Raw genomic sequence first — 19962 nt, 5'->3', positions numbered from 1 at the left:
CTCATTGATTAAATGAGAAGATTGTGCCAAGTTAAAGTTCAGCATCTTCAAAATGCCTCATGATACAGTCCCTGAGGTTGCCCTTGAATAACTGATGCAATATTCTTTGATCAGTGACCTGTTAGAGTGTCTAGCTGGATCAAATGAAAAGTGTTCTGACTTATTAATTTTTGTGTCTGGGTTGATGTAGGACATTAGTATTATTGCATGAATTTATTCTGGCCAAAGCTAGATGAGTCTTTACCTCTTTGTTTTTTAATTTGTTTTGCCTTAGCCCCAGCAGCTGTGGAGGTAATATTGATATGTCTGTGGATTTCAGGAAAATCCAGTTTTTGTTTCAAACTACACACCCCACAGTTTTCTGGTCCAATTCTTAGGTACTTTATCAGACCCTCATATATTTTCAAAAATAATTGCTAGTGACCTGGATGAAACTGGGCAAGGTATTCCTAGGTTTAAGGTAGTCCAATTTGCAGTGTGCAGCCCTCCTTAGCTTAACAGGGGAATCTTTAACTAGATGCCCCTCTCAGGGTGGCTTCCTGCCTTTCCACCCAGGGGCTGCACACACCCGATGATAAGATCACAGTGGACTTACCTTTAAGGGCCAGCAGTAAAAATAAGTACAGTATTAAAAACATCCCTCTTTTTGTATCATTTATTTAGAGCTTCCTCTCCTTTTCTAATGAAAGACTACTGTTTTGCTTTTGCTATTTTGTTCCTTAACGCTTTCCAGCAATAACCTCATGTGTACCCTGTGATGCCCTGAGCTCATGGGGCAGGGTGACTGGGGTTCAGGGCTTTGCCCAGCCACCAGCTGTGAAATAAGAAGAATAATACTGTTGACCTCATGGAGCTGAAGTGAGAATTAAGTTCTCTAATATGTAAAGGTACTTTGTAATAAACTTTAAATACGTAGATTGAAATGGTGAGTACTAATTGTTGCTAAAAATGCTCAAAATTGCCAAATGCCATGTCTTAGTGATTTTAGCCAGAATATCCAATAAGACTATAAAATTAGTAGATTATTAAATGAACACCTCCCACTCTCTGAATGTTTCCGTTTCTACTTCTCTCATTCCCCTTTTGTGTCTTTATTTCTTTTAATGTCCACATCCTTTCTCCCAACTCTAGTAGCTTTCTGTAACTGGATATAGTAAGTAGCATGTTTTAATTATTAATTATGGTTGCTGTATTATCTTAGGTAAAACTGAGTGTATAGGATGTTTATTTTTCCCTATTTATAAAACAAACAATTTTTTTCACTTATTTTAATTCTTGAGTCTTTGATCTCCAGTGGATCAGCTGTTTTCTGTAGAAAATCTTTTTCCTGCACTGCTTTATGCTTTTGTTGTGGGGTAGTTAGCAGAGCAGAGTTAGGGCTACTAAAGCACTTCAAATTCAGGCGCTTCTTTTCCCTTCTTTTAGAAATGGATTTTATTGACTTCTATGTTCAGTTTATCCCCAGAAAGTTACTGGAAAGTATGTGGTAAAGATCTGAGTGTTCTTAACTACAGAATAACAAAGTGAATTCTCTATTTTGGTGGCTTTTTAAAAAAATAATGGGAAATGTGGGATTATTTATAGTGTGAGGAGGAGAATTTTGAGAATTTGAGGCACCTCACAGTCAGCTTGGCAGTTACAAGCTCTAGGTTTATAACTAGCATTGTTTGTTTAATTTTTTTCCCTTTTAGAAATCTGCCCGGGGTGGGGTGGGGAGGGCATAACTCAGTGATTAGAGCACATGCTTACCGTGCATGAGGTCCTAGGTTCAATCCCCAGTACCTCCAATAAAAATAAGCAAATAAATAAACCTAATTACGTCCCCCTAACCAAAAAAGAAAAAACTAAAAAGAGAAATCTGCCTCCTCCTACTGACTGTTATGACTGAAATGACAAATCACAGTTTTGGTTTTTTTAAATAACCAAGCAGAACCACCTCAGCTCAGCTGTACCTCCTCTTGCCTCATGGCCCTGGGAGGACCACTCCTTCTCTGCCTTTCCCTACCTCTCTGAAAGAGTCCACGTAACCGAGTTGTGACTGTTGACTGAGCACGTTGTGTTAGTCCAGACTCTGGTGTTTCCAAATGACAGACCAGCAGGCACATCAAACCAGTTCATTTGAAGTGGGTGCGGGGGAGGAGGATTTATTGAGAGCATGCCCGGTAGCCAGGAAGGATGGAATCCGCGCACCCTTCCACATCTGTGCCTTTGCAAAGAGTCCAGAGCCCAAGCTCCTTCCCTTCTCAACCTGTGCACCCACCTGGAAAGGCTGTGCTCTTTCCTCCGAGACTCAGAGCGGGCCCTGTGTCTCCACGCACATCAGCCTCCTTTCCTCCTCCTGCCCACTTTGGCCTGGGTGACTCCTGCTTACTCTTCCGGACATCTCCTGACTCTCAGCCCGAGGTGCAGACCTTTTACGTGTTTTCATAAAATCCTACACAGGACCTGGCTACGTCTGGTGATCGCTTGTTTGCTTGTCTGTTTCCCAACTGGACTTTGGCCTTCTAGAGAATGGGAACTGTGTCTGATTCATGCTTCCATTCTTTGTTCACGGCCTCATTCATAAACAGAGAGAAGCATTTGTTGAATGAGTGAGCATGGGATCTCCACTCACGTTGGTGACTTTGCTTTCTGGGCTGAGCTCAGGACAAATGCCAAAGCCTTTCCCCTAATGACATAAAAATCCTACTTCTAATGTCCTTCATCTTAAAATTGGACTGGATGTGATCCCCTTCCACAAACAAACTCAGTAAAGAAATGTGAAAATGTGGGCAAAAAGCCCTTTAGGTCAGTTGTTTTGGTAATAGTCAAAGTTTTATGCAATATGTACATATAAATAGTGACTTAAAATATACTTATAAAATGTATAAGTGACCCTTACTTAGTGTACAACCAGATCAGCTGTATAGTTGATGTGAACCGAGTGGCAGGAACTGATCAGGAAGGTGCCTGCTGGTACACATTCATTTTTAGTGGTTTGTTTTTCATGTTTTCTTCATTGAATCCAATTATTTTGACGAGCAGTCTAACGACCTTGTAAGTAAGCTGAAAAAACCTTTATACTAGTATTTGCTAACTTTTGTCAACTTGTCCTTTCTTTTTTTGGAGTAACTATAGCACTAGAATCTTTAATAAGTGTTTACCGTGGCTACTTTTCGTCTGTTCTGAGGTTGAAATACTGCTTGTTGGCTCCTCGAGGACTCTGATGTGTGGGTCCTACAAAGCATACAGGAGCATCTTGACTGACAGCTTTGACTGGACTCCTTAGTGACTATGAGTCCTTGGAAGTCACTCACAATAGTTTTGGGGGGCAGAAATGAAAAAGCTGGTCTTCCTTCTTGTATGTAGTTGTTTTCTTTGGGATGAATAACTTAAACCTAGTATTCCGAGCCTGTGTAATGCTGAACCATCTTAATGGCACTTGGCTATGATTCTAATAATTCTTGTCACCAGAAACAAATGATTGCACCAGAAAGAAAAATGAGAATTGGTTTTACTGATAACATATTCATGCATTCCCTGTTCTTCTCCCTTCTTCTTTTTTTCCTTTCAGTGAGCATGTTTTTGAACACGTTAACACCGAAGTTCTACGTGGCCCTGACAGGCACTTCCTCACTAATATCAGGGCTTATTTTGGTAAGTGGTGGAATCCTTCCTATTGAAAAATATGCTGATTACTAATGTATATGTTATGTATGTACAGGAGAAAAGCTGGAAGAGTACGTGCCAGCAGCTGGCAATGATTGTACATGTGTATGTTGGGCGGGGGGATGGACAGAGGCCTTTCACTCTCCAGGTCACCTTATTTCTAAAATATTTGAAAAAAAATTTTAAACAGTCATATATTACTTCTGTTGAAGGGAAAAACAACATGTAAACAAAATGGGAAATAAAGGAAGACATAATTCTGTGTCAAATTCTGATGTCTAAGATACTGTAAAATGAGTGACTCAGTTTAAACTAAACTTTTTTCATTACCCTTCAAAGTGGATTTTTGGGCATAATCTAGATCAGTAGAAGTATAGCTCAGTTTATTTAAATGTATTGACATGGATGTGGAATTCTCAGTTTTCCCTTTCATCTTCTTTGCTTTTAAAATGTACATTTATTTCCCTATTGCTTCCTTAAAAAAATCCTGACTAGGCAATAAGCAATAAAGATAATGGTCTCTCAGGCTCCATTACCTTACGCTCTAACGTAGTTATCGGTGTGACGTTGTAACACCTGAAGTAGTTGTCATTAATTTAAGTGACCTTAAAAGGGACCATCTAAACTTGTAGAATCATTCTAATATGGTTAAATTTATATTGAAGTCCTTTAAGGAGAAAGAGGTTTTAGAACGCTTTTTTTCCTCTACCGACAATGCTGTGATTAGTAATTATTATAGAGAGAGGGACAAGAAAAGATTTCTGTCAAGATTTCCAAGTTGAGAATGATAAGTAGAAAAACGAAATTTTTAGAGAAGAAAGGCACAAAAATGTGGAACAAGAGCATAGATGAACCTAGAACAGTGGAGGATTTCATAAGCCTGAACCTGTAAGGAGCCAGAGTGAAAAGGTGGAGAAATGTCTGAGGGCAGAAACCTGCAAACAGCTGAAAGGATGGTGGTGGTGTGAGAGCATTGTTTTGTGGTCGGAGCCTATTCAGGTTAGTCTTGCTCTGCTTTAACGTGGGGCCTGCTGGACTTGAGGGCGGAGACATTTAAAGTTCATATTGTTGGACCAGGAGTATGAAGGACATCAGTGAGAGTCACTCCACGATGGTTATGGAATTGCTGACTGACTGCAGAGATCAGTCCATTCTGGAAATGGAAAGCCCAATACTGGCTGCAGAGATCAAGCCAAGGAGAGGGGGAGCGTGTTAGGGCTCCTGCTTCAAATGGGCTGAAATAAGGCATGGTAGTACTTTGTACCATACTGCCTGTTAAATGCAGATCTGCACACCCGTCTGTGTCTCTGAAGTGCTCCCTGTTCTGTGGGGACATGAGAAAAGTCAGGACGCTGTAGACAGTTGTTCATAAAGCTATAAGATGATTTGCCTAACTAAGCTCATGTTGTTAGTTTGTGGCAAAGCCAGTTTTCAGACCTATGTCTTTGGGTTCCCATCTTAATATTCTTAATGGACTAAAGAAACTTCAAATGTGGAACATGCTTTCACATGCTTCACAAATTATTCATAAGTATGTGCTGAAAGCATTTCAGCATCAATATATTTTAGGGGCAGGTGGAGGTATTACAAGTCTCCATCCAATAATTATCATTTATATTTAAAATAACATTTGAATATTTTCTAACACATCTTTGAAATATTTTTTGATTAAATAGAGAAAAAATGAACTTTTTTAGATACAGCTTGCATAGCAATTGCAATAATTCACTCTGGAGCGGAAAGGTGGGTTTTTGTTTGTGCCTTCCTGTCTCAGGAATGTTCTCCTAAGAATGTTACCTACCTCCATGATGATTACTGTGCTGGGCACTCATCTAAGCACTTTACATGCTAACTCATTTACTCTTCACAACAACACAATCAGGTAATTGCTAGTTGTTCCCCTTGTGCTGGTACCTAAGCTGGACAGGCAGTAACAGAGCTGGCGAACGACGGAGCAGGATTGCAGCCCACACTGTCTTGCACCAGAGCCTGTGCTTTTATCCCTCATTTCATTGCCTCTCTGATGAAGTTCTAGGTTGCTGAGCAAATGGCAGGTCTGGATTTTGTTCTAGTAGTATCTTGGTATGGGTTCACTAGGCTATAAACTAATTACCAGAATGCGGGTCATTTCCTGTCACTCTGGTAAGCGAGACCCAACAGTTGCTTTCCCTTCTCACCCAGGGATGGTGAAGTCCCATCAGCTTGCTTCGCTGGTCCTCCAAATAAAGGGGTTTCCCTAGACTGTGCTCACCGTTGCAGATCCAGGCTGGTGAGGCCTTCTCCTTGCATGTGGAGTGCAGCTGCTGAAGCCTGGTGGTCATGGCTGTGCTATTTTATGATATATTTGCCTTGCAGCATTCTAGGAAGCAGAAGATACTCCTGACTGATGTAGAACTTTGAGCAAAGGAAAAGCTCTGATGCGTGAAGATTTTGAAAGGCCTTCTCAAAAATGCTTCACCTGTGCTGAGGGCAAAGCCACTGCAATGTGAGAATAGCTCTTGATAGCTTTAGGCTCCTGCTTTAGAGATGGTTGACACTGGTGTTATCCAGCCTTTGAGAGGTCTCGTGTGTTATACAGACATGTTTAATAGATATAGAAAAAGGCATCCAGAGCATAATTTTTAAAAGTGAGAATCAAGAATAAAAACAGAAAATTAAGAGAGAGTAATAAAAGAATTAATTCATGGTGTAAAAGAATTATATTTTCAGGAAAGTGGTAGAAGAGATGACAATTAGGTAGGAATGAGTTGTAACTAAAAGCCCTTTTATTGTGTTTTCCGCTATGTGCCAGATACTCTTTTAAACACCTTGCATATATTATTTCATTTAATTGTAAGTGAATTCTAATTCTAATTTCATTGAAATTCTAAGTGGTTGATATAATCAGTGCCTTTATGCTGCTGAGTATAAATAGACACACAATTTAAGTACTTTGGCCAAAGTTATAGACCAGATAGATGGTGATACTTGGATTTGGATCTGTCTGGCCATGCCCTCCATCCCCTCCTATTCAAAAGTAAGGGAATGGGATTAGATGATTGTTATGGCTCCTTTGAACTCTTTAGCATTCTATATCTAAAGAACTTGGCCTGCATTTGACCTGAAAATCATGCCCTCCAGCCCTGCATCAAAAGTCATCCAGTTTGCTAGTAAAGACCTAAGGAATAGACACCTAGAAAGCTTATGACTTGCCTATGTCGCCTTGTTAGATAAAGGTTTAGTGAAGACTAGAATTTAAATTTCCACTGCTTTGTCTCAGGATTATTCTGCTTCTTATAAACTTGTTGACTAGGAAGATGGGGAGTAGCAGTGTTCAGTGGTTGATGTTTTCCTTTTAACAGACTCACAGAAATGAGTCAGGTAGATAAGGAAGCGTAGAGGAGAGAAGGAAAAGAAAAAGAAAAGAAAGAAAAAGAGAAAAGAAAGGGGGAGGGAGGGAGACCACAAACGTCTCTGGAGGAAACATTTTTTCTTTTTCCAATCAGCCACTGATTAGGTCAGATTTGGCCAATCCAGAACACGGGCCAACACTTGCCACAGTTTGTAATTTAATTTGTGACATTAGTGGTCTTATCCTCTCTGTAGTGGAAACTTCACAAAGGCTGGGGATGTGTCTGTGTTTTTGTGTACAACTGTATAATGCCTAGGTGACTGCTTAAGAAATATTTGTTGAATGAACGTAGATCCAGTGAGTGAATAAATTAATGGACTGTGTCAGAATTGTCTGGGGAGCTTGCTTAAAATGATGGATTCTGTGCAACACCTCAGACCAGCTGAATCAGAATCTCTAGGGGCAGGACCTAGAGGAAAGCTGCCCCCCTGGATGAGCCGACAGAGCCACAGTCATGAATGCTACAGTGGAAAATCTCATCCTGCGGACATGCAGACACTGAGGTGGGGATGGATCACTGGCTGTTGACCTTGAAGAGAACCTCACTTCTATATCTTCTTTCTTTTCTTAAAGCCTTGGCAATAGGTAGCCAGGAAAGGGCGTGGAAGAGCATGAAGACGAGTTCTTTACACAGCTGCCTCAGTTGGTTAGGCCAACAGGTGGCTGAGGGGTCATTGGCTGAGACCAAGGAGGCAGGAGGCTGAGACCCACTCTGTAGCTCTTCAGAATTCCTAAGCTGAACAGACAGGACCCAGGAATAAAAGAAAATTCTGTCATGAGAAATTGGGAGGGACTTTGAAAGGGTCAATGGTATGGAGAAAAGGATATACTTGAGGATTCTAACAGGAAACTAAAAAGGTTATGGATATTATGGTAACCCATGCCAACTGCCTTGGTTTATCTCCTTTAAACCCAGAAGATCCTCTCTTGCCAAAAAAACATTTACCACCAGATATATTTCTGAAGACTTAAAGCAGGTGTCAGTTTGGCAGTCTCTCTGTTTGGGAGTAGACTGCCAGTTTCATATTTCCTCTTCAGTCTCCACCATTGCTGTGTCTTTCCTGTGATATCATCATCTATTTAATCCTTAGGAAACACTTAGCCAGTTTCAGGCTGTGACATCTTTGTGTTTCCCATAGATTTAGTGGGAGGAATTGTTGTGGAATTTCAATGTTGCTGCTATGTGGAAATCTTGAAGCATCTTTGAGTATGATTTAGGGCATAGGAAATTCCCTGAATTGTGAAGAGAAGTATTTTATATATAGAACATGCAATTCAAGAAGAGGAGATCTTATTAGATAGGAAGAATCTAGGCATCTTTAGGAGAGATTCAGCTTTTAGGTCTGCGAGATAGATGGAAGGGCCTTATTTGTTAAGCCTTTGCCAGATGTTTCTTCCTTTCCTGAGGGTGAAGATGAGACAAGATTGCACCTTAGGCCAGCTGCAGACTTGGATCTCTACCCCAGCCCCCAGCCCCAGTGCTCCTTGATCATTCCCTCTGCTACTGTCATGTAGTAATGGTTACAGGGCATAAGTAACTGGGTTTTTGACAAATGGATCTTTGTTTTAAATGTGATCTGGGTCCCGAGTATAGTGATACGGCCTTTCTGTCCTGCAAGGTATAGATCCAAACCACTTCTTCAACCCCCACATTCTCAGTTCCATTCCCATTTCCTTTATTGTCAGATGACAACCCTTACCTGCATCTCCAGTGAGATCAGTGTTACCTACTTTTTATCTTTTTGTTGCCTTCTTCTCTGTGAAACAGCTCATGTCACACCCTATTTTCCAAAATAGAGTGTATTCTTCTATTGGAATGAATGGAATAGAAAAATTCCATCTATTTAAAGGAAGCATTCGAATGCTTCCTTTTTATTCTGTCTGAGCAGGAAGGGGAAGCTCCTTCACAAGGCAGGTACACGTTCTTTCTGGGCTCTTGGTGTCATTCCTCTTGGTCATTTGTACTCTTCTGCGTCTTCAGTTTCTCCCTTTCCACTAGATTCTTTCCTCTTCCACAAATATGTGTAGGCCTCTCTTTTTTATAACAAACGAAATGAACACTAATCTTTCATTGGTCCTGCTGTTTATTTAGACAATATCCCATTAAGTCACCAGGCCAGCCCGTATCATCCATCCATTCAGCCTTTCAACCATACATCCACCCGGTTTTCAAACCATCCATCCATCTATCCATCTAACATTAACTGAATGACCTTATTCCACACATTGGATAACTGAGCCCCAGGGAATCAAGGTACCAACCAAGGCACACAGCTCGGCTATCGTGAGATGTATTAGGGTTTTTATCTTTCAGCTAGGTGACAGGGCCACCATTGACTTCCTAAATGACAAACCTAATTGGTACTTTATAATCTGACTTGATCTGTATAATTCTTGGAGTAGAGAGATTATGTTTTTAGAGACTATGAAATTTGTAAACTTATATTTTAATTTTAGGTTATTAGTCAGATTAAGAACTGTTTTGTTCCACTGTGGCAACACTGCTAAGCTCCTAGCATGTCCAAGGACTAAATTTAAAATCTAAATTTGTTTATGAGAGCTTTGCTGTTTACACTGTAGGTTATGCACCAGAGAGAATAATTCAAAGTGACACCAAATATGTGGGTGTTCAGTAACACCATCTGCCCACCGGATCTGTGCAGCTCTGTAAAAGTACTGTGAAGCGCTGGCCGAAAGCCTGTCATCTTTCAGGATATGGGGTGGGTTGTTATGCTGAGACCCTAGATTAGAAGACTTGGTCTGAAGTTTAAGAAGGCTTCGAGTCCTTTCCTACCTCCTTTTGCTAGTTGCTCCTTTAACTCATACTGGAGTACCTGCCCCAGGGTATTGGGGATACTAGTATCAAGGACTGTGTTGGGTAAGAAACCGTCTACTGCTGTGATAGGACAGGCTGGAGAAGTCCCTACTTTGCCTCCCAAACAGCTACATGAATAACCCTGTCTTTATTGAGGTCTATTATTTCTGCACTAGAAATACTGGGTGGAAGGTCTCTCTCTCTCTGTTACAATGCAAATACCTTGTTAATATGGGTCACTTATGTCTTAGCATGAATTATCCAGTCCCATTTGATAGAATACTTCTGGATTGGTTTTGATAGCTAAGAAAGCAAAGAGAGACTAGAGTTGGAGGGCATTCGGAAGTGAAGATGTGAGAAGGGAAATGACAGGCTGCATCTGTCTGTATTTGTTTGTATGAGCAAGAGAGTTATAAAAAGATGTTTTATTTTAGGGCCCTAGGAAGATTAGTGGCATGTAGCTGGGGCTTTGGGCTAAATAGCTACTTAATTAGCTGTTTGCTTTTGGTCAGGTCGCCGCCCCTTGATGTATAGGCCCCATTCCTCATCTATAAATGAAACTGTTTGTGGTCATTTAGGGTCCCTTTTAGTGCTGACATTCTCTGATTCTGCTAGAGGAACTGAGAAATCTGGAAGAGGCCCAAAGTTTTTTTTTTTGTGATGGGTGTTGTCTGGGCCAGGAGCAACCTGTGGGAGGCACGTGGGTCTGTGGCATGTACTGGTCATGGCAGGAGCCACATCTGTGCTCTGTAGCCCTGGAGTGCAGCCCATGGTGCTGTAGCATTTAGTGCTGCGTGACCGAATGGATGAAGGCCTATCAGGTGCCCAAGCAGCATAATATAGAAAGCAGCTCTCGCCCACAAGAGATAGAAAGCGATTGCCAGTTCTGTGACCATTGTTCTGGGTCCTTTGGAGCCTTCCTTCTTTTCTAATAAAGGCAAAGCCATGAATCTCGAGTGCCTTTTAGGGTGGTCAGGACCAAATTGATGAGCAGTACACCTTTTCCACAATGATTTCCAGAGCTTTCAGCCAGCCACTTAGTGAAAGACAAGATGCTAAGCACAGCCTTAACTGCAGACTGGCAGGAAGAGGGGTGCGGCAAAGCAGTACGTGAGGCGGGGAGGTGTGCTGCCAAGGAGCAGCATGTACAGCATCAGTGTGAGAAATGATAGCTTTGCTGTTACTTCTGAGAAACTACTATGCAACAGGCAGTGAATTAGATGTGGGGTTTGCATTTAGGTGTTTTATATGAGTATGAATTTGAGGACCCTCAAGGATAAATAACAAATATATTTTCTGCTTTACATTTGTAAAATCTGATGTTCAAATAGATTAAATAACTCACCTGAGGTTACAAACTCCCTTCTGGATCCAGTTCATAAATTTACCATTCTTGAACTTTCTTCCTTCTTCAAGCAAGATCTCTTGGTCTTAGCATTCCAGACGTTGGAGACTAGTCCTATCCCTTCTTAGATGTCGTATCTTATTCTCTGTCTGCCCAGTGAAACTGCTTAAATATCTTAACATGTTAAAATTCATATAGTCAAAAGGGGTAACTCCTGAAATTAAATAAAGTTGTCCTATTATAGGATTGTAAACATTTGGTTTGATTGATAGTTTCTCCTGATCATTTGTAGATGTCCTTTCTGTCTTTTAAAGAAATTTTTGGTGGAGCAAAGATAGAAATATCAATATTTAAATGATAACCCAAAGCCCATTCCACAGAAGATAATGAAATCTGGTTTTTATGAAATAAGTAAGGATAAAGGTAATTGATTCTATGTTAGTTCTACATTCTATATTATATTATCAAAATATAGTTATCCTAGGAGACTCTGGAATATATATGTGATTCTTAAATTTCTCCTGTGTAGTGATTTGGTGACTGCTTAAGGAACAAATCCCAAATCAGACAGGGAGGAGAGGAAAGGATGTGGGAAGAGCAGCTTCAAACAGTGGTGGGGAAGCATTCACTGGGCTTGGTAGGGAGCGGGGACAGGGGACCAGGGGCTAGGTAAGAAGGGTTACGGGAGGGCATTTGTTTTCACAGTGCTTAGGAGTCCTGATTTTAGTCTCATCATATGAACATCACTGCTTCTTTCCTTTTATTAATGAAAGTTATTTCTTTTCTCCTTTTCAAACAGTACATAACAATTGGTAAGCTTGTGAGCTAGGAGACATTAATGATGTACAACAGACACTAGTGTTTATAAAGCACACCTCAGCAGGAGGGACAGTACTGAGTTTCCCAGTAGGCAGGTGCCATCGATACATGAAATGGCATGACTTACACTCTTTCTGTTTTTCTAAGGAGATGCTTTTTTTTTTTAATGGAATTTGTTATTTAAAAAATTTTAGGCTTTATCAGAATATAAAATACCAAGAATTGGAATATTTCATAAGCCATACTTCTAAAACTGGCTTGTTTATATTCATCTCTCAAATTATCTTTCAGCTACAGTGATTTTATTATCAGAATATTATGTTAATCTGGAGGAAAATAATAATGAACAGTTGTTAAATGTTCTTTTACCATGATTGTAGTTATAGATTTTTTTTGTGAAAACCAGTATTAAGTGGACAAAACATTCAGAATTTAAAATGTAAGTGGTATTTAACTTTATTAAACTTCTTAATTTTTAGAATAAATTAAAGAATTGTTTGGAATAAAAATGTTTAAATCAGTATTTAAGGTGAATATAATTAGTAAATGCAACATATTTTATGGGCATGCACAAAATCATAAAATCATAACTGGTAACAAGGACTATAATCATGCTTATTATTTTTCTATTCTAGATATTTGAATGGTGGTACTTTCGCAAGTATGGAACATCATTCATTGAACAAGTCTCCGTAAGCCACTTGCGCCCCCTTCTGGGAGGGGTTGACAACAACTCCTCCAACAATTCTAACTCGAGTAATGGGGACTCAGATTCCAACAGGCAAAGCGTCTCAGGTATGGGAAGTCGTTCAGTTTGCAGCATTATTTACTTACTCTTACTAAATTATTATAAGATAGTAATAATATTATTATTTAAAGATTAGACTTCAAAGAAAAATGCAACGTATTTTCCCAAGGAGCTGACAACTTCTACCAGAGAAGCAGCGTATAAGCATCCCAGCGAAAGGGAATGTTCATTTTGTTAAATTTTACTTTTTCTTCCATTTGACTTATTTAGGTCAGTGTTCCCAACTTGAGTCTCCAGCCTCTTTGTCCTTAGTTTCTCAAACCTTGTTAAATGTATCCATTTTCTTCCATGCTAATGACAGAATCTTATGTCTAACTAGATCTGATCACATAACTCCTCTGCTTAGAATGCTTCATTGGTTCCCATGCCACTGACGATAAAGCCCAGATTCCAGATTCCAGATTCCAGATTCCATAGCACAGCATAAGATACTTCAAATCTATCTTGCCAGCTTTAGATTCTGTCACAATCTCATCCCCCTCCTCTTCGTTTCTTGAACAAGCCATGTTTTTTCATGACCCTCTGCCCAGAAGTCTGTCTTCCTTTCTCCATGCTTGCTTACGTTTCACAGCCCAATTCAAATGTTACCTCTTGGGAGGCCCTCTCTGGTAAGCTGTATAATCTCTCTCCACCTTCGCCGACTCATATTTTTATCTTAGCAACATTTATTAAATTGTACTGTAATTTTTAAACATACTGCTTTATTTCCATATTGTTAGCATTTTGCATACTGTCTACTAGATCATTGAAACTCAGTGAATGAACGAATGAGGGCATGCAAGGCCTGTAATTTCTCCACTCATAAAAGAAGAGGGACAGATACAATTTTCTGGCTTGGTCTCCTCATCAGCTCAGTAAACATTTCCTAAGTCCCTAATATAAACCTGGCCTTGTACAGGTTCTCATGAATATTGTGATTTCAAAAACTGTCAAAGTTCTTGTCCCCATTGAACTCTTGTGTCTGTTGAAGGAGACAAGGTGTTAAGTGCTTTGATTATCTGAGGAAGCGTGCAATGCTATGAGGTACAAAGGAGAGACTCCTGATCCAAATTGGTGGACGAAGTTTGCTTCTTGAAAGAAAGGGCATTAGTTCTAAGACTTGAAAGATGAAGAGGAAGAAAGTAAAGAGATAGGTTAGATCTTTTTTCTTTCCTTCCTAGAATGACTCAGTTCATATTTCATAACTGTGTAGCCAGGTGATCGACGTCAAGGAGCATTGTGTATATATTTTATTCCTGATGTTGAGTCAATGCTCTTCCAATGGACCCCTCACCAAGCCAGCCATGAGTGGTAATGGGCATCTCTGTGTACACGTTTATTTCATTCTGAAGGGTACACATGTGAGAGATGGCACCCCTCAGGTGACAAAATTGTTTGGGAGTTTATAAATGTATCCACTTTGTGAAAGAAACAGAAAGAGACCTGAGCAAAGTGAAACATTACTTTAACCACCTACTCCAATATGTGTGGCATATTATTCCAATGAGGAGACTTGATCATTCAGTCACCATCACATAACCTGCTGTGGATAATTGCCATCACGCTGTCACTTTGCATCTGCTGTGAAGATCCCACAAATTAAATGTGCTCTTGTCTGATCTGAGTTACTATAGTCTTTGGATGCATGGAATATTGTAGAAAATTAACAGGTTGAAAAGATAGCAGCCTCGTTTAAGGCCATTTTTTTTTATTGTACGTACATTTTAATTTTCATTACAATTCTCTCTCTACACAATTTAAATCTCTTGACATCATTCCTTAATGCAATGAAGGGTTCATACTCTCTTTACCATCACTGTTGTCTTATAGTCTCTGTCTGTGGATGCCTTAAATAAGCATTATGCTATGCATAAATCTTGATGCTATTCTTAGTGCTTTTACAGCAGTTTTTAAAAGGAGAATTGAAGTCCTTTATAAAATACATTCAACAATAATGCTCATGGAAATTCCCAGTTTTATTTGTACTGAGTTTTTACCTTGCTAAGACTGAGCTTTTGAATAGTATTACTAATTCAATTCCACTAGTATTCGTTGAATGTCTGCTACTCTGCATGCAATATTTTTATTCATTTCTTATAACAGATACAGAATTTATGATCTGGTCTCATAACAATGTTCAAATAGTTAGATTTAGGGAAATGGAAATTACCTTGTCCAGGATTATTTAGGGCTCAATCTGCCCACTTCTCCTTGACATTTGGGTTTCTAATATTTGACTAACTCAGCTCAACAAACCTGTATGTTGGTCTGGAGGTGCCAGATACCATGAGACTAATACCATTTCCCACTTCTCTTTTCTTGAGGTGACTTTTATTTTTGAATAAGAAAAATATCAGAAAAGTATGTTGTCTCTGTTTATCTCTGCCCTTAATCACTTTCTATTTCATAGTCTGTTTCAGCTAACTATAAAGCAAAAAGAAGGTCCAAAGCTGAGCATAATCAATATATATTCTTAAAGCAGAGGAATTCGTTAAAAAATTTCTGTTGCCTTAAAAATAATAAAATGGCTATTGCCTTAATAACAGAAGCATCATAAAACAAAACTTTGCTGAGTCTTACCTGAAATAAAACACAGCTAACCAAGTCCCATGGACATTGGCAAAGGCAGTTAAATGGCATTGCTTTTTTGACAAAATCATTGCAAAAGCTGAAAACAAACAGAAAATACTAGTTATAAATATTGGACTGTATGAGAACTCATAGTGTAGCTGTTTCCTTAAAGAATCATTTGTTTTGATTAAACTGAAAGATCTGACCTATCTAAGAATAATTTGGGGTGGGAAAATGGGGAGTGAGAAAGTTGTCATTGTTACAGGGCTGATTCATACATTGTTTAACGTTTGGATCTGTGCATATTGGCCTGAGAGCAGACCCTCTCAAGGTTTGCTGTGCTCTGTCAGAGGAGAAAGGTAGTTAATTATACAGCTTCTCAATGTAGCAAATTTCAGATTGTTTGGCTTAGGTTAATACTTACGAACGTTTCCCTTGTCTTGCCTTATTTGGGAGCTATTTTGCTGTTTTTCTTCCAAATACAGTTTCTGATAAACCCTGCTGATATATTTTCCATGTCACCATGTTTGTTGCTGCCATTTCTTAATTCAGCTTAACTTATGAACTGATGATATGCATAGAGACTTAAAATGTACCCAGCTCCTCCCTGTCTTAAAGGGATTCTCAGGGTCCAGTCATATTCTGACTTTGGGTTCATGGGAATATCTGTTTGTTAATTTGCCTTATTGTCAAATTAGATGCCATAAAAACAAAGGTTTGTAGTGTTCACCTTCTTCAAGATATTTAGAAACATACAGGGTGCTCCATCACATGAGAAGTATCCTTGCCAAAGTCAAATTTAAATTCTCTAGACAATTTAATAGCCTCTTGCATAGAACTGGATCTTTAGACAAACTCTGATTACAGTCACTTGGCTTCCAGTCACAAATCATCTCATTTTAATCTCATTATTAATCTAATCCATATAAGATAAATAAATGTCATAGATACATTTTATATATAAAAATTTTAATAAGAATTTCACCAAGAATTCTAAATTAAGTTTCATTTCATCATTAGAGGCAGCTTAAGCACTGATTAAATATAGGTTAAGAAATTAAAGAAAAGCAATGGAGATGAAGAAACTCAGGTAGATTATAAAGATATATCCTAAGACCTCCACAGGGAGATATGGTGGAGGGTTCAGCTACGCCAACTTACTAGCTCAGTGACTCGGTTTTATACCCTGGCCTTTCAGTGCTTGCATTTCAGACATATCCATCAGCAAAACTGCAAATTGCTACACGTCCAGGACCTTTGGAGTTGCTAATAGTCTCAATTAGGGGAAACTCAATTTACTTGCCAAAATCTATGTATATGTTGAAAATGATTCTCATAGTAAATGATTATTACATCTTTAAAAATCTTTTGCCAATAAAATTTATGTTCTAGTATAGATTAGATTTCTAGTTGAATGGTGACCTAAAACAGTTTTGGTCTTTGGTGAACATTTATTTAACAAACTTTTAAAAAAATTTTCACATTATTTGGCAGAGTTGATTGACTTAGGTCAGAAATAATCAATGGGAAATGTATGAGAGATGCAAAGAGTTAGCCATCATTAGCAATATTCTTTAAGAAAGTAGTACACTATCTTGAATAAAGTAGATCGATTAAAAAATGGTCTTAAAATTCTTAACTACTTATACCTTTTCTCATTCCATTAAAGAATTTGAGAGAGTTATATATTTGCTGAATTGAAAGCTACCTACATGTTACTTTGTACCTTTAAATCTAATGACTTCTTCAAAATAATTATTTCAACAAGTTAGGAGAACAGTTAAAGTTTAACTATTTAAGAAAATGTATATTTTGTTACTCTTAATGATTGCTTAAAATTGACCTGTGTGATGTAGAAATGTGGGTATTCATTTTTGAGATATCAAAGCTAACAGATATATGCAGAATCACATGTCAGAAATTGACTGGCTCAGGGTTAATCTTGACTGTTATAATACATCTGCTGAAACATTAGTTAGGGCCCTTTTATGTTGTACTTTAGAACTAAAATGTTTAAAAGTATTATTTAAAAGCGCCTAAAATTTCCCCAGAGGAGTTTTCAAAGCAGTTTCTCTAGTGGAAAGTTTATTTGATGAAGTCCCAGGATTTTTAAAATAAGTTGTTGCAGGGTAATGGGTCTGTTGTATTTGGTGGGTGATTGTTGGGCAGTCCGGATGCCAGACCTTAGTCTCAGTTACTTTGAGAAGATTATATTGCTTTCCTATGCTTTATTTTTTACTTCTATAAAAAGGACCTATTCTGTGCCCCTCACTCACTTATGTATGGAATGTAGGTGACTTAAGCTTTAAGCCTTTTTGTAGAAAGGCTCAATGGAAATCAAGCTTATAGCTGTGACAAAAGTTGCTGTTGCTGCTATCTGCAACAATATTATGATCATAATTGAATTTTAGAGTCTGGGAAGAGATGGTAACTTTTTCAAATAAGACAACTTTCTAGGCTATGAATTAGTCATTTATATATTTGAAGGCCCTAGGAGTGGGGATTCTCTCTACTTCCTTAATTCTAGGAAAGAAAAGTTTACAGAGTTAAGTAAAGTGGGTGTAGAGTAACATTTTCTCCCATGTGATGAAAAGCCCTGCGACTTTAGAGCCTTTGGTTTCTCTGAGAATTAAGTTCTCTTTTTCCTTGAGGACCTATGACAAAGGGAAAGTCTGTGGTTCTCTCAGCACATTTACTCCTTCCAAAGAGCTTCTTTATTTGGATGCCAGATAGTGTTTCAATACCCTTTTCATTTTTCTACCAGGGCTATACATTCCTCTAGGTCACCAACTGTGTCTTTTTTTGTAACGCAGGACCTCATGCAGCAACTAGTGCATAATAGCCATTCTATACATTTTTTTAAGTGCACAGTCCTATGTGTGATGAAGTGGGTGTTCTAGAGGAGTAATGAGTAGGAAAAGGCAAGAAATAAATATCACTAAAAGGGAAGTTCTGGTAGGGAATGGCAAGAGGGAAGACAGAAGAAAAGTTTGGAGCATGATTTTAGAAGTCCATGATGGTAGTAAGCATTATACTTTATGTTTTTTATCTCACACACCGAAATTTATAATCATCCTATGGATGGATGGAATCTGTTCGGCAGACTTTGAGAACTAGACAAGTGTTTTTCCAATATGTACTCTTTCTCTTGAATTGCATTCTTGAATGCATGCTGAGGTCTGAACATTTCTGTCAGCAGTTGTGGGTAGAGATTTATTCTACTATGGACTGCTACAGATGGAACCAGAAAGAGCATGTTAATTATATTGGGGGCATATTTTTAACTGAACTATTAAGGATGTGCTCTTAAAGAGCACTCAAATTGTTGATATTGATGAAGAATGGAAAATACCTTTTGGAGGTAAAATTTTAATTCTGACTTAAATTAGGGATTTATTCCTCAAAGGCTCAAATAAGAAACTGGATCTCATATGGAAAAGCTTTCACCCTCTGGAGACCTGAGTTTAATTTCTTGACTTAAATCTTTGTATTCTAATGCTTTTGGCATTTACAAGCTTGGTCCATATCACGGAATCATCAGGCAGTCTGATATTTATGAGGTACATTCCCCAGAGTGATTCCAGACCAAGAGAGTTTTTGTAGTAAAGAGAAGTTTATGAAGCAGAGCAACAAAAAAACTAATGTAGCTATGACCTAATTTGAAGTGAAATTTTGACATGAGTTCATATTCGACGTCTAGATTGCAGATTTCTTAAATGAAAATTGCACCTTCCCTGTACCCGCAATCTGAAGACTAGAGCTCATGAAGACATTTCTTATGTATTTCATCATGTTTTTTTTCTCACTCAGAATATTTTACTTCTGTTACAGTTACTTAGATCCTCATTTCTAAATTTCAGGAATAGCTGAAGAAACTGAATACAGACCACTGGTAGGACACTAATGTTAATGATTTTTTTTTCCAAGTTCAGTTCTCTAATAAAGCTATAGAAGCAATATTTCAAAATGTTTGCAGCACCCCCTGCTGGCTATGTCATGGCACTTCCTAAATAAAGATGGCATCTTTAGATGCTGCTCAATCGTACTGTAGATGTACACACCATTTCTCTTTGGATTCATTTTTATTTAGAAATAATTTCATTTGTATCCAATATATAATAGAGTTAACATTTTAAATGAAAGCAATTTGCTTTATAATTTGCCAGCTGGTATTTGAATGGCACTTATCTTTCCAGGCAGTATAATGTATTTGTTGGAGACAAATTATTTGACATAACCTTTTTACTAGTATTTCATATGAAATTCAGTGGGAGGGGGGAGGCATCACCCAGAATGTCCCTGTTTTATTGTGAATAATGCTAAAATGACCATCATAATTCTTAATCCTGTGTGCATGTTTATTGTATGTTAATACAATCCTCACACTATTTATGAAACTTCAAGAAAAGCAGTTGGAATCTTGAAAGACATCTTCTTAGGAAGGTTGGCAGTGGTAAGGAGTTAAGAATTATAAAAGTCATAAAGGCTGAGATCATGGTTGTTTGGCCCACCAGTTGTTTCAAGTGCGTTAGTGACCCCACTAAGGAGCTTTATATCTGGAAAAAGTATTTACTTAAGGAAAGGAT

General features: G+C 38.4%; 1 protein-coding gene across 16 annotated transcripts in view; it reads left to right on the top strand.

Moving 5' to 3' along the window:
• The window catches only part of ST7 (suppression of tumorigenicity 7), a 230052-nt gene that overhangs the window by 114426 nt on the left and 95664 nt on the right, over positions 1 to 19962 (top strand). For 14 of the 16 annotated variants that reach the window (XM_072964611.1, XM_072964608.1, XM_072964612.1 and 11 more), the window contains 2 exons: positions 3554 to 3636; positions 12654 to 12813. In XM_072964611.1, coding sequence (XP_072820712.1) covers positions 3554 to 3636; positions 12654 to 12813 — 243 coding nt within the window. Of the gene's footprint in view, positions 1 to 3553; positions 3637 to 12653; positions 12814 to 13259; positions 13435 to 19962 lie in introns of those variants that run through there. The other 2 variants (XM_072964618.1, XM_072964617.1) reach the window with 2 other exon arrangements.

Source organism: Vicugna pacos, chromosome 7 (genome assembly GCF_048564905.1).
Source record: "Vicugna pacos chromosome 7, VicPac4, whole genome shotgun sequence".
Taxonomy (NCBI): domain Eukaryota; kingdom Metazoa; phylum Chordata; class Mammalia; order Artiodactyla; family Camelidae; genus Vicugna; species Vicugna pacos.
This window is presented reverse-complemented; position numbering and strand designations above follow the sequence as displayed.